We start from the raw sequence: 14,106 nt of genomic DNA, 5'->3' as shown, positions 1-14,106 counted from the left end.
TTTCAGGTGTTGGCAATAAAAAATCCCCTCCACAGGAAGAAGCTCCATTTAGCCATAAAGACTGTCAGTACCAAGGAGGCCGAAAAGTCCTCAGAACTCGACCACATCTGGGTCACTCGTACGTACACATGACGTCATCAGAGCACCAAACAACACAGCCTTCAAGATGATTTCATACATAAACAATTCTACACTGATTGAACTGTCTTTCCCAAAGGTTGGCTTGACGACATCGGCCTTCCTCAGTACAAAGACCAGTTCAACGACGGCAGAGTGGATGGGCAGATGCTGCAGTACCTCACTGTGGTGAGTTCCTACTTTCAGGGAAATGCTCGATGAGATGGCTAGCAACAGTTGGTATAAAGTTTGATCAGGACTTGAGCTTGTACTAAAGTAAAACTTTGTCATTTTTACATCTCTCTTTCTCTCAGAATGAATTATTGTTCCTGAAAGTGACAAGCCAGCTGCACCACCTCAGCATTAAGTGTGCCATTCACGTTCTACATGTCAACAAATTTAACCCCAACTGCCTGAGACGGAGACCCGGCAATGAGGTGAGATCAGCAAATACTCAGAAGTCTTAAAATGTTGTTTCGGGCTGCAACTAACATTCATTTTCTATATCAGTTCTTCTATCAATTTCTATTCAAATATGTGATTAAATTATTTCATGCAATTTAATTTATTTTTATACAGCGCCAAAGACATTGCCACAAGACAATTAAGTCAAAGCACTTTTCACATAGAGCAGTGTTTGTCTTTATGTACAGTGTATCCATGTGTGTATCTGTGTGTGTGTGTGTGTCAGGGCCAGTTCACTCCCAATGAGGTGGTGCAGTGGTCCAACCATCGTGTCATGGAGTGGCTGAGATCTGTGGACCTGGCGGAGTATGCACCTAACCTGAGGGGCAGCGGTGTGCACGGCGGGTTAATAGTGAGCTCACACACACAGACAGAAACACAAGACATTCAGTGGGACTCAACATCATGTGATCTCAGTATTAGTATCCATCCCAATACTGCGCCATCTTCAGCCGTCATCTTGCATTCGTCTCTCCTCTCACAGATTCTGGAGCCTCGGTTTAACTCGGACACGCTGGCCATGCTGCTGAACATCCCACCTCAGAAAACACTGCTGAGACGTCACCTTGCCACAAACTTTAGCAATCTGGTGGGAGCACAAGCTCAGCAAGAGAAGAGGGAGTACATGGAGGCACCTGGCTACATTCCACTCAGCACCACAGCTAAAATCAAGGTCAGAAAATAAAAAATGTTAGCCATAAGATATAATGCTCCTTTTTAGCACCACAGATTGTGTCACACTCAGATCTCAAGTGAAGTCACAAGGCCTAAACCTTGAGTTTCGAGTCCTAAAAAATAAGTTAATTTCATTATCCCACAGATTTAAGACCAGTTTATATTTGAAGGCAATAGATGTCTGTCTCTCTCTCTCTCTCTCTCTCTCTCTCCTCTCTCTCTCTCTCTCTCTCTCTCTCTCTCTCTCTCTCTCTCTCTCTCTCTCTCTCTCTCTCTCTCTCTCTCTCTCTCGACCACATTGATGTTGTGCACACATTCATTCTGTTTGTTTATAATCCAGTCATGTTTCAGATGAATTGGTGACTTGAGGTCTGCTGAGGTGAGCAGTGGTCCCCTGTAGTGAATTCCTGTCTTTTCTTTATCATGTCTTTGCAGCCAAAGAAGTTAGGTTTTTCTAACTTGGCCCACCTCAGGAGGAAGCGTCCAGATGATTCCACAGACTACGTCTGTCCCATAGAGACGTCGTCAGCACAGTCTGCAGTGAACGGGCTGCAGTTCCGACCCTACTCCAGCTTCAGAGCCCTGAGCCCCATCCTGGATCGAGAGTCTGACCACCCCAAGGATCAGGTGGGGCTCAGCAACCCATCTCCGTAACAACAATATGACGATACTATGGCAACCCCAAGGCAACAATGTTGCTTTTCATTAGCCACTACTACTGCTTCCTTTGCTTGCGATCCCATAATGCCTCAGCTGGTCTCCTCTCTGCCCCCTTAAGCTTCCCCCTCCTCCAACATTGTGCCTTATGAGTGAAGATACATCAGAGGAGCCTTGATAAACTTCCCTGACTACTTGCAGTCACTTGTCATGAAGGGGTAACAATGTGCATCGATTCTATTTGAAGGAATGAAAACACGGAATACAAGTATTCAGATTTCCAATTAAGCCAAGTTCACTGCAGCAAGCCCTCCAGCCTCAACCCTCCACTGAACAGATTCACTTCCTTCCACATCACATCCTGTTATACATATATCTATATATAAATAAATCACTTGTATTAACTCACTGTTATAACATTTGTGCTGCACTCTGAGTTGAATTTGTGTGTGCTTGAGCTCAGCTTTGATTTACATAACCAGTTTGAGGAAAGATGCAGTTTTGTCACAGAGTTGAGATAAACTTGTGCAATATTTGCATAATCTAACAGAGGGATTTATTTAATATTTATGTCAATGCAGAGCAAATGAATGAATGAAGTACATGTGTTGTTTGAACCTAAGGTGGTGATTTTGTACGGTTATTTTCATATCGGACTGTAATAGTATTTTTATAGGAAAGAAAACAAATCCTGCTCCAGCAAAGGATGCTTCTCTGTGGTCATGTAAATGTAAGGAGATTTACCCAAATCATTTAATAAACAAAATGCACGTGTGTAAATCTGATTTCATCAATATGGCGTGTGTTTATTCAGAATCTATACAATATTAGGGATGGAAATTCTGCTGGTTAAATTCGCTGAGATGAATTCACAAAAAAGGCAACAAATTCAGTAAACTTAGAGGCAGATTTCACATTTATTAGGGCATGAAACACCCACACCCCTTAACCAAATGTCCACCTTTTTTAAATATTTGCCTAGAAACCAAAACATTTTAAAAATTAACCTGCTCTGGTGGTTTATCAGGGCTTTGTTCCAAAGGTTCTCTCTTTTACTCTTGTCACATTTCCTAGGTCTCATTCATATTTCTATTCTATTTCTATTTCTCTATTTCTTCTCTCCCTCTCCCTTTGTATAAAACAACAATATCCAAAATGTCTCATAACTGCATGCTCATTGTCATGTCAAATGCCTTCTTCAATAAAAAATATTCAACAAAAAAAAATTCTGTTCGTTAAACTTCTGATCTATAAAAGGGGGGGCACGAAAGAAAAAGTTTGAGAACCACTGAGATAAGATAAGATAAGATAATGTAAACACCACATGCTGTATCTTCAACCAAAACAGCTCAGTGGCTACTACTAGTACACAGGCCCATTAACCTACTCCAATGATGCTTTGCTTCCAGTCACTGCACAGCCCAGCCAGGAAGAGCTGTGGGAGAAGATGAGGCTTTCACAGACACTTTGCAAGGGGAATGACCTGAGGCTGTTGACTCATTATCAATGCCTCTGAGACCTGTACCAGCCAATCAGACACACCCCATCCAGGTCCAGCTCCTGGGCTCATAGCTGCCATGGCTACAGCAATGACACATAACATTACTATACAATAATATTCATCATTGACTGAAACGCACCGGTGTACTAACACAAAATGACAAATATCACTTACTAAATGTCATTTTATACAATAATGTTACTCAGTAGCCAGTTATGCCATTTTCTCTGTGCAGTTTACCCTCCAAGTATTGACAGCAATGTGTACACTGTGCTGGGAGAGGAGCTGAACAGAGGAGCCTGTGGGTCCAAGATGCCACACCTTATTGGGCAAACATGTAGACTGTCATTTCTGGATTATGTGAAGGAGTTTACAAGAAAATACTCCATGGTGCGTTTGGGTCTGGATTGATTGAAGTATATCTCGATACGATGCTTCCTGCAAGTCAAACATGGGAGGCAGAATTTGAACGCCTGGAGGTTGCGTACACAATATATTTGAAGTGGCAGTGAGAGCAGTGAGAACTCTGCTGCCAAGACACTGATAACAACAAAAATGAATTCCATTTTTTAATTGAATGGGTATGTTCCAACTCACTTTGAGATAGGGGTTTCAGTCACAACACGCCATTCTCTGTGACGGCTTATCCTTATAGACACACCACTAATGAGAGAGAGGTCACTTCCACGAGTTTTCAGGTTACCGCAGCTGCGTGGCTTTGAAGGTGGAGCACCCAGAGGGAACTCACACTGGCAAACGTCACACAGAGTGAGAGTGCCCAGCTAGACGCAGTAGCTAGAATCCTTTGCTGCCCTTAGACAGAATCCAGATGAAAAATCTGTCAGTGTTAAATCTATCTTTGTAATTTTGTAGAAATTCACATAAGTATGGAAAATGCTCTATAAACAATTCATTAGAAAATCCTGTATCTGCTCCATTTAGATGAGTACAGAAATATAATGAATTGTTTTCGAGGCTGTGTCTTAGCTGCTGACAGACAAACAGATCAATGGACGAAGGCAAAAAACGCCATTTCTGTGAGAGGAAGTGAATGTTGCATTACATCAGTGAACCAAACGTGAGAGAAAATCTCCACGTCCCTGTTTGAGCTTTGAGAAAAGACAGTTAAGTGGGTTTGTTTACTCATTAAACCCCTCAGGCAAGCCCCCTTAACTGGTAAGATGAGTTTTGTGTTGATTTACCTAAATTTGTAAGTAAGTTAGTCACACCACACCAGTGCTAACACTGTCAGGGGATTATCCAAACTCCACCTCGAAAACACTGGGGTGGGTAAGACTCTTTATTCAGTTACTCACTAGATCTGTTCAGTTCAGTAGATGAGTGAGTGAGTGTATAGACGTATCAACACTCATACACGCCGTTTATCTCAGCAGGGCAGGAGAGAGGAGAGGAGGGCCGGTGGTGTATTTGGAAATTCCAGACCCATCCTGGTGAGTTGATTTCATGATTGTAGAGCTTTGCTGTAGATGCCATAGATCATAGTAATGTATTAGTGCACCCCAAAGATGAATGGATTTGTGATGGAAAATATTGACTAATACTAATAACAATATATAATGATAATGTAATGTAATTTACTAGTAGAATGAGACGTGACAGTTTCACAAGGTGAGGCGCTGATAATGTATTTCCTTTTGTACCTAAAGAACCAAAATACCAAACTATACACAGTTCAACTCAACTTGATGTATTCTTTTGTTATTGAAATCTACCATTAAAAAATTTATTGAGAATGTGAAAATTACGACTAATGAAGCAATTTGGGTATTTATAATGTCAATGTCAACGCTCAACATCGGGCTAGACTTGCCTGGAACTTCTCTTTTAGCACGGTTAAGCTTTGACTGATTAAGGCCTTCGGCAGACCATGGCATGGGTTTACATGATCAAATCTTGGTCAGACCAATATCAGATTAGTTCTGTGCATGTAAAGGTAGCAACTGTTAAAGAATATTCAGATTTTCAGGTTCTATTGGAGCTCTCTTGTAATATACATTTTCTTTGAGCACTATCTTTCTTTACAACACCCTGCATGTACTGTTTATCTCACCACACCCCTCACTCAGATACTTTAAGGGTGATGTTATCCAGGCAGCAAAACGATGTGAGAAGGCATCGGGAAATAAAATATCATTGGAAAATCCTTTGTGAGGCATCTGTATCAACTACTTTTAGAGTAATGTCTTAAAAACCATCCAATTTTCACTGTAACTTTGTTGGGAGCGCATTAGAAACTCTACCAAGAGTCCTTTTGTCTTTATGAACGCCCATATATTCACATGAGATTATCAATACACTGCTGTAATCATGTCATTCCCATCTTGTCAGTGCATCAGGGAGACCACCCGCTGATCTGTTGCCCTCCATCATCGCTCCATCATGGGCCAGAACAGCACCAAGCCGACTAACCCCTTCGCAAACCCCAACTTCCTCTCTGCTTACTTCAGCCCTCCCCAACGCGCTCAAAATGACCAAAACGCTGCCCCTCGACCCAGCATCTTCGCCACACTGAGGAAGCCTCCTGTGCCCAAGCCAAACGACTTCATACCGCTCTTCAATGACTGCGTCATTGCAGCGGCATCCAGGACACAGGAGTACCTGGGTTTTAAGGACCCAGAGGAGAAGTTTCACCCCACCCAGGAGGTGCTCAATCAGGTAGGAAACACATGGACAACAATAGACTCATTTGATGATAATGTATACCGGTTGTATATTCGTTTCACCAAATAATATTCACCAAATTTAGCAAAATAAATGGCAAAGTAGCTTTAAGGTGATACTCTGACAATTACATACAAACTGACATTGGGTTTTTTGCTACAAGCTTGTTAAAATCTATTTTCGTTGGCTACTACTTTTACCTCTTCAAGCCCTCTACAACATTCTCTCAGCTACTTATGGGGAGACATGGCACAAGCTGTCACCTGGGGGGGATATGAGACAGCATCATTTTTTCGAATAGCAATCCATAAATACAGATGTTTTGGTGTCAAAGGTCAGGGGAAAACACTTTACCGAGGCAATAATGGATGTATTTGTATCTAACTAAACTTATAAATTCATGTATCAGTAACATTTCCATGGATTGAGTTTTGGGGATTCATGTGTTAAATCATTAGAGTATCACTTAAAGTAGTTACATCAATGACCAGAAGAATGACTGAAGGGTCTGATGTGATTCAAAGAACGTCTGCCAGGCGATCAGCAACATATCTTTATCATGGCCATGGTATAAAAGCGCTAAATCCCTTGCAAATTGACCACAATTGAACTTCTTTTCAAACAGATCTTCCTCATGACCTACATCTCTCAGAGCGTCAGCCTCAATATGACCGACACCTTCAACTGCACAGCCATGACGCCCGGGCAGCGTTTCCTGCTTGGGGCCGACTGGGTGTGGGCTGTGCTCGAGAAACCCTCCAAGAATCCCCGCATCCAGATTGCGGTGCAAATCCTGCACTTGCCAGAGAAAGAGGGCGATGAGGAGGACAGCATGACACCAGCCCAGGCCTGCAGCGAGACCATGCAGGTGGCACAGATGGAGTCCAACGACAAGAACACGTATGAAAGGCTAGTGGACTTCTGCACTTCCATCGGCAAAGACTGCTATGCGCTCTTCTTGTTCTTTGGGAGGAAAAACGACAAGGGAAATATATACGGTGTCCTCAGCAACAACTTTGATGCCGCCATCGAAAAGTGCAGCAAGATTGACAGGGCTCTGCTTGAGAACTTCTTCAAAGGCTCCAGATATCTCCACACTCCCTCAGGAATGATGCAGGCGATCGTCACCAAGAAAGAGGGAGACGCTCTCACCCTGATGATTAAGTTCAGCTGAACCAACATCTTGTGATCTCAATGGACTCAGTCCTATCACATCATATAACACACTCTGATGTGTCCTGCAACTTAGATGAGGTGAAAGTGAAGTGTTTTCTGTGGCAGGACACATCCGAGTGCATTATAACACATTACTGTGCTTACAGCCTTGCCAATTAGCAGAGGTGTTTGTTGACACCATTTATTGGGCTACTGATGATAAATAAAAGTATAGTGTTAGGCAACTGATAGACTAATATGATGAATTTCAAATATACAAGGTGTAATTTGAGATGACCCAAACATTACAAGAAACCTACAGTCACGTGTTCAAAACAACAGAAGAACACAAACATGTTCTTCTACCAAAAACAACTGAGATCAAAAATCAAAAAGGATTTCAGAAGGCTTTTATGGCCAAACAGCCAACCTTTTGCTTTACCCCCCTCTTGCTTGTTAATTGTCCAATCTTAAAAAGCAGCTTTACAACCATAAAGTGCTGAAGTGATCTGCATTTTTCCAAAGAGGCTGAATTGACAAGTTGCATTAACATGAAATATGTCTCAGGATATGTTAAATAGAAAATAGAAAACATGTTACTGCAAAATGAAAACGCATTATGATCGGAATGCTGTGCTTGAAAACGTCATCTTGCCTCATTAATAAGTTATTATATGAGAGGAAGAAGTTGATTTGAATAAGGGTAAATGGGAAGCTGCATCTAGAACGTGGACAGTGACACCATGTTCATGAGGTAGCAGTCAGAGATGGAGCAAAGACAGAAGCGGGGCTCACATGTGTCAGTGCAAGGCCCAACTGATTCGTTCTGGCAGTGCAACAACTGTCACAATATTTCTTGAAACACAAACAGGTGCATTTGTTTTTGATGTAACAGGAATTCCTATGTGTATGCATTTAATTAGGCCCATCAGTGACACACATGAAGTAAACAGCTGCAGGGATAACAGGGGTTGCATTATCGGTTGAGGTGAGACAGTCAGACAGTGTAAATGTAGTGGAGTTGCTGTTTAGAGATTGAGGGGAGGGGCTAAGGAATGACATCATTGTGCTTTGTTAAAAAAATCCGTAATGGGGAATCTTGTCACTTGGACTTTATCAAGCTATGTGATTTAAATGGAATTATTTTACAGACAGACAGACACAGACATTTTTAACCGAGCCTCCTTTCCTTGATGGAGTATTTTCTTTATTTAATTAAAAATATGCAATACATGCTGCAGTGGGTTATAAGTTAAGGATGAGGATCTGTATATTTCTTCTTCTATAAATATTAGTTAGGTGTGTCATTGGGTTTTGGGTACAACCTCAAAGAAACTACTGATGAATACATTTTCTAAATGTATATACACACACAAACACAAAATGCATTTCTAGGAGATCATTATACTTGATTATTGTTAGATTGTTGTTAGAAGGGTTCTTCAAAGTTGTGCTTTCTGATTTTTCCTTGTATTTATCTAAATCTGTCTCTAATGAAACCAATTGTAATTCTTTGCTCAGTTAAAAGTTTATTATTGAAGGACATTTTATTTTTTAAATCAAAATGAAAATAAAATCCTTATATTTGAGGTCTCATGTTACTGTTCTAATACGCATTTATTCAAAGATTGGGTGTTATAGTTGTTTCATCTCAAATGCCATTAAACTTAACTATACATTTAAAACCTGCAATTGTTGAATGAAAAGCAAAAAGAATGAAAGTGGAAGTCTGAAGTTCATTACAAGAACCATTCCTGATTGTTCGTAATATTATTATTAATTAAGATTAAAATTGAAGCCTGCTGTCAGGTTTAAAGACTCGAAATGGAAAACGACGACTTCTTGTGTTCACTGAACTGGGCATTGATTCCATATTTAACATTTATTGTCTATTCTCTTGCAATTTGACTACATTTTCATATTGATACATGGCTTCACCCAGCTTCCTATTGAATGACACAAAAGTAGGTACATACAGTATACTGCATATTTACAGTGTTTGAAAACTACAGCATGTAGTTAAACGGTACAAAAACTAAATCATACTAAAAGTTTTAGAACATGGTTTCACATACTTGATGATAAATACAGCCAGACAGATCAAGAACAATTATTATAACAGTAACAGTAACTATTATCATCACTATTGTCCATACATGCTGTAAAATCTGTAAATGTATTTCTTTTACTCTCCAAACAGTTTTTTTTTAGCAAGGAATGACATCAACAAAAGAGCCACAACCCATCATAGTTCATCCCGTTTCACTGTGGTCTCCCCTGTCTTGCTTTCACGCTCACACGTACACGCAGCAGTGTTGTCGTCTGGCTGAGGCACCAGCTCCATGTCTGCATGACGAGTGGGCTGACTTGACTGACGCTCAGAGTACATCTGCAGTACTTTGTAGTAGTAACAGTACAGTCTGCTGGGCTGCAGCAGTTCTCGGGCCATTGCCTGGCCTGCTCTGGCGATCTTCTGCGCTTCGGCGTCATTCTCTTTGGCCCACTTGATCTTCTGGATGAGGTCGGACAGATTCCTCTTCACAGGGCTGTAATGAATGCCTGCTTTCATGTGGCTGTAGAAATACTCATAATATGGCGAGTCCTGCTTCAACACCAGACTGTTACCCAGCATTAGGTAGGGAAACCGATAAGCTGCCACCGTTCCATCCACATTCACTTGGTACTTGCACTAAAAAAAGATAAGAGAAACTTATATTTAAATATTTAAAAAAAAATCTAATGAATATAAATTTAAAAGGACTATATTCAAGTATTTGTACAGTTCAAATGATAAAGTGTGAAGCGGCTGGGATGAGGATCTACACCTCCAAATCTGAGGCCATGGTGCTCTGCTGGATAACAAATGTGAAATCAACAGGAGAGATCAACTGGGGGCTCTGCAGAGATGTGGATGCTGTATCAAACTCTTGTGAGGTATGAATTGAAGGCAAAACTCTCAAACTCAAACACTGACTGTACCTATCGTCATAAACTCAGACTAGTAACAGAACGTTTTGGATGGTGGATACACATACGTAAATGATAGAAATGAGTTTCCTCCGCATGGTGATGGAATAGACCCAAAGGAGCCAACTGAGGAGATCTGTGCATCTGATCGAGACACATCCTTGTTCCAGGTAGGTCCAAAAGGTAGGAGACCCCAAGATATGCTGAAGGGATAACATATCCCTGGAAACACCTTAGGATCCCTCATGAGAATGTGGCCAGGGAGGGGGAGATCTGGGATGATCTTTGCTCATTATGCTACCTCCATTACTTGGAGAAACATGGAGGCTTTGTGTAGTTTTGCTCTGCACTGCACTTTCTAGCTTAGTTGTTTTCATTTGATACTTGATACTTTGAAAGACTTAGACAAGAGTTGAGCCGAAAAATACTTATTGTGGTAAAGAAAGCAGGAGAGACAATACTTTTCCCCTCACCTTGAAGAAGTCAAAGAATCCAACAAGCGCTGTTTTGCCCACATGTTTCTCCTGGTCTCTGTAGAAGAACCAGGCCGTGATCCCAGCATCCAGCAGCTCGGGGTTTTTCTTAGACAGAGCGACCAAGTAAAGCCGCTCCTCACGACTGTCCCGACCACGGAAGAATGCCTGCTCTGTTTTGTTCGCCCATGGAGGCCCTGGATGATGTTGGTTAAAAATGTGTGTTACCAAAACAAGAAAAACACAATCTCACAATAAAAGGATTAAAAGACCTTTGGGTTGGCTCCCTCACAGTAACACGCTCGTGCATAGAAATAAGACTTCTTCACTTCTGCATTCTTTTTCTCAGAACAATACCCTACCCAACAGGTATTGAGTACCTAGGGAGGATTTGCTTTTATGGTCATTTTTAATGTTCTATTCCTCATGTGGATTAGGTTCCTATCCTATCAGAGGTCAAGGTCAAGGTCACTGTCAGGTAGATACTGGATTATTTTGGTTTCAAAACACAGGTATGGTGAAATCTACAGTCAGAAATATGTTACCGGCAGAACTAAAACCAGTACTTAGGTTCAGGTAGGGTTGCTACAGGTCTGTTTCAAGTAAGAGCCAAACTTTTGAAACTACAAAGACTTCTAATTGAAAGCCAGAAAAGGCCTGTTAATGTAAAGTTAAAGCACTGAATGTTTTACTTAAGTTTGCAACATGGACATGGACTTGTAAACTTGCTGTGGTTCTCTTAAACCGCTTCATGCATTCAGGATTTTAACCTCTGCTAAGGACAACGGCACCCTGGGGTGAAGGCGGATACTTCTCCTGACTCATTTAGTTAAACTCAATTAAATTCAACAGAGACTCTTTCAACAGTCGAGTTGGATTAGAAAAGGTAAGAGCAGATACACCCCTCAGTGCAAACAAAGGTGTGGGAGAACACACAAATACATAATTTATGAATATTCGATCATCACCCACAGATCATGGGAATGAAGTAGTGTGTGTGTGTGTGTGTGTGTCTGTGTGTGTCTGTGTGTGTGTGTGTGTGTGTGTGTGTGTGTGTGTGTGTGTGTGTGTGTGTGTGTGTGTGTGTGTGTGTTACCTGTATGGCCTTGGACAGACAGCAGGTCGATGGTTACCCCTCTCATGGTCTCCAGCATTGAGTGAGTGACCTCATAGGTGGGAAGGACAATGTCCGTGGTGTCTGTGGAGCCGCACCAGGACAAGACAGGTACAGGACCAGGACTGGCATGTGGCTTCCTCGTCTCCATTGGCCAGTCTCCCACATTGATGTAAAACTCCACATCAGGCAGTCGCACCTAAAACAGCCCAATCAGCATATTCAAACTCTCAGGAAAGGGCATTACGCCATGATGACCATTGGGGACAAATTGGCCTAACTAGGTCACTGACATTGTTTTTTGTTTTGTAATTGTAGCATTCTAGAGATGTTTGGGACAACACGGCTGCACAGCTCCTTGACGGGTCAACTCAGTGTAAGAGGTGAATGAGTATTCAACTTTACCTTCCTTGTCAGAGACAGCAGAATTTCATCAGAGAACATCTTGAAGTCTGTGTATTTCCCCAGACAGCGGCGATAAATCTGGTTGTTGATGATGGAGTAGTGAATGAGACCTCCTCTGTTGGAAAACCTGCGAGTGACTTCCTGTGTCAGACGCTGCAGGTCGATTGTTGGAAACACACTGAAGTCCTGCAGGATCTGAGGTTCTTCAGAGGGACACTGCATGACACTCTGCCAGATGGAGGCATTGGGTTCAGGACAGTCACAGTATTCATGGTAGACCGGACCTGTGAAATAAACAGTTAGGTATGAGAACTTTGCTTCAACCAATCTACTCAAATCTGTTGTTCAGATGAGGTACTGCAAGGATCTTCCATTTAACACCAAAATATACATGCAGGGACCAATTCAATAGCCAAGTCAAGTCAACTTAATGTATATATGCCCAATACCACATACAATGTCTCAAAGGGCTTTACAGACCCACAACATCAGGAAAATTCCCGCCCCCGACCAAAGCTCTCTAGGAAGACAAGGAAAAACTCCAGAAAAAAAAAAGTAGAAACTTCGGGAGAAGCAATTTCAAGAGATTCCCTCTCCACAAATGGCTGGGTGTGCAATAGGAACTTAAAGTGGGAGTACAAAGGTACAAATAAAGGCATACAAAGGCAGTACACACAAACAGACACATTGCAATGCATTAGGAAATGACATACAAAACAGAGACGAGAGAGAGAGACACCTGTAATCCAATACAACAGAGCTTTGTGAAAGCTTATCAAATTGGTTTTTGTTGATAGTTTTGTATACTTGTTTGTGGTGTCTGAGGTTGTGTTTTGAGGTGATGTACTGGACTGAACTATATTTAAAAAGTGTTTAGAAAGTGGGAGGACAGTTCAGTTCTGACTAGTTTGTAGCTCACTGTGGCCGTTCTTGCACATTGTGGGATGCAGACATAGCTGAATACACACAGATACTATCTGGACTAGACTATCTGATGGACTGTTATGGTGTGTACATAAAATGATTAACAACTGATTTGCATCTGTGTGAGCATGAGACTTTATGTTTCTGCAACATCTATCACATGAATAAGTCGGCATACCTTGGAGGACATAGGGTGATTTGGCAACAGCAACATTCTGGTGGAGGACTTCTACCTTCAGACCCGTCATCAACGAGCCATAGAGTCGGTACCTCACCAGGAAGGTTCCGTCTCCTCTGTCCAGGGGCGGGGGGACATGGATACGGACGTACTCCTTCTTGGCCAGAGGGCTTATCTTCACTTTAAACGTGTCTTCACCTAAAACAAAGAACCGATTGAGTCAGGGAGATGGGAGATGCCTCTTTACTTTTGCATTGTTGATAGATAGATCGATCGATCGATCGATAGATAGATACGGGTGCGTTCGGGTGCTGCTCTGTTAAAAACAGACTCGGCTGTTTATATTTGTTCGTGTATTAAGCGCATATGTCATTTACCTGGAGAGACAGTGAGATTGTCTCCTTTTGCACTCAGCGCCTGAATGTAGAAGTATCGGACAGGTAAGACCGCGTCTGGATTCAGACCAGGACCCCATACGAGACATTTCTCGGGACTGATTTCTCCCGCACAGCTACATGCCGGGAAGTTAGTTACAAAAGTAAACGCTACAAAAACTACAAACTCCCACAGTACGCCATTCCCCACAGCATTAAATGAAGTAACGGCACGCTTACACACCATATTTATACAAAAGCTTACAGCTAACCTTCTAAATTAATAAGGTTTGTAAAGTTCTCATAGTTTCTAAACTATGGCGACATGTTAGCAGAGGTAAGAACACACCCATTGTCCACTGGTGCGTTCACGGTGTATCGGAAAATACAGGAACACACGTGAACGCCCCATTAGGCGT

General features: G+C 41.8%; 3 protein-coding genes across 12 annotated transcripts in view; 2 read left to right on the top strand and 1 right to left on the bottom strand.

The window, feature by feature from the left end:
* Positions 1–2,685, top strand: part of ppfibp2b (PPFIA binding protein 2b) — a 42,544-nt gene extending 39,859 nt beyond the window's left edge. For all 10 annotated transcript variants that reach the window (XM_076141985.1, XM_076141984.1, XM_076141983.1 and 7 more), the window contains 6 exons: positions 7–118; positions 218–306; positions 432–554; positions 809–934; positions 1,067–1,255; positions 1,693–2,685. In XM_076141985.1, coding sequence (XP_075998100.1) covers positions 7–118; positions 218–306; positions 432–554; positions 809–934; positions 1,067–1,255; positions 1,693–1,911 — 858 coding nt within the window. In that variant the 3' untranslated portion in view covers positions 1,912–2,685. The remainder of the gene's footprint in view (positions 1–6; positions 119–217; positions 307–431; positions 555–808; positions 935–1,066; positions 1,256–1,692) is intronic.
* Positions 2,686–4,738: 2,053 nt separating this feature from the next.
* Positions 4,739–8,792, top strand: rep15 (RAB15 effector protein). Its single transcript, XM_076142522.1, has 3 exons — positions 4,739–4,866; positions 5,765–6,091; positions 6,723–8,792. Exons 2-3 carry the CDS (start codon positions 5,816–5,818, stop codon positions 7,269–7,271), a joined length of 825 nt encoding a protein of 274 aa, XP_075998637.1. The 5' UTR covers positions 4,739–4,866; positions 5,765–5,815; the 3' UTR covers positions 7,272–8,792.
* Positions 8,793–9,477: 685 nt separating this feature from the next.
* On the bottom strand, positions 9,478–14,039 carry poglut3 (protein O-glucosyltransferase 3). Its single transcript, XM_076142521.1, has 6 exons — positions 13,691–14,039; positions 13,314–13,511; positions 12,212–12,495; positions 11,789–12,005; positions 10,693–10,889; positions 9,478–9,941 (listed from the first exon to the last, which is right to left on the bottom strand). Exons 1-6 carry the CDS (start codon positions 13,932–13,934, stop codon positions 9,498–9,500), a joined length of 1,584 nt encoding a protein of 527 aa, XP_075998636.1. The 5' UTR covers positions 13,935–14,039; the 3' UTR covers positions 9,478–9,497.
* Between the last annotated feature and the right edge of the window lie 67 nt (positions 14,040–14,106).

This window comes from Genypterus blacodes, unplaced genomic scaffold (genome assembly GCF_046128005.1).
Source record: "Genypterus blacodes isolate CSIRO-AG114 ecotype Tasmania unplaced genomic scaffold, CSIRO-AGI_Gbla_v1 ptg000021l_1, whole genome shotgun sequence".
NCBI classification, from domain to species: Eukaryota; Metazoa; Chordata; class Actinopteri; order Ophidiiformes; family Ophidiidae; genus Genypterus; species Genypterus blacodes.
The sequence above is the reverse complement of the archived record's forward strand: the minus strand, read 5'-3'. Positions and strand labels throughout refer to the sequence as shown.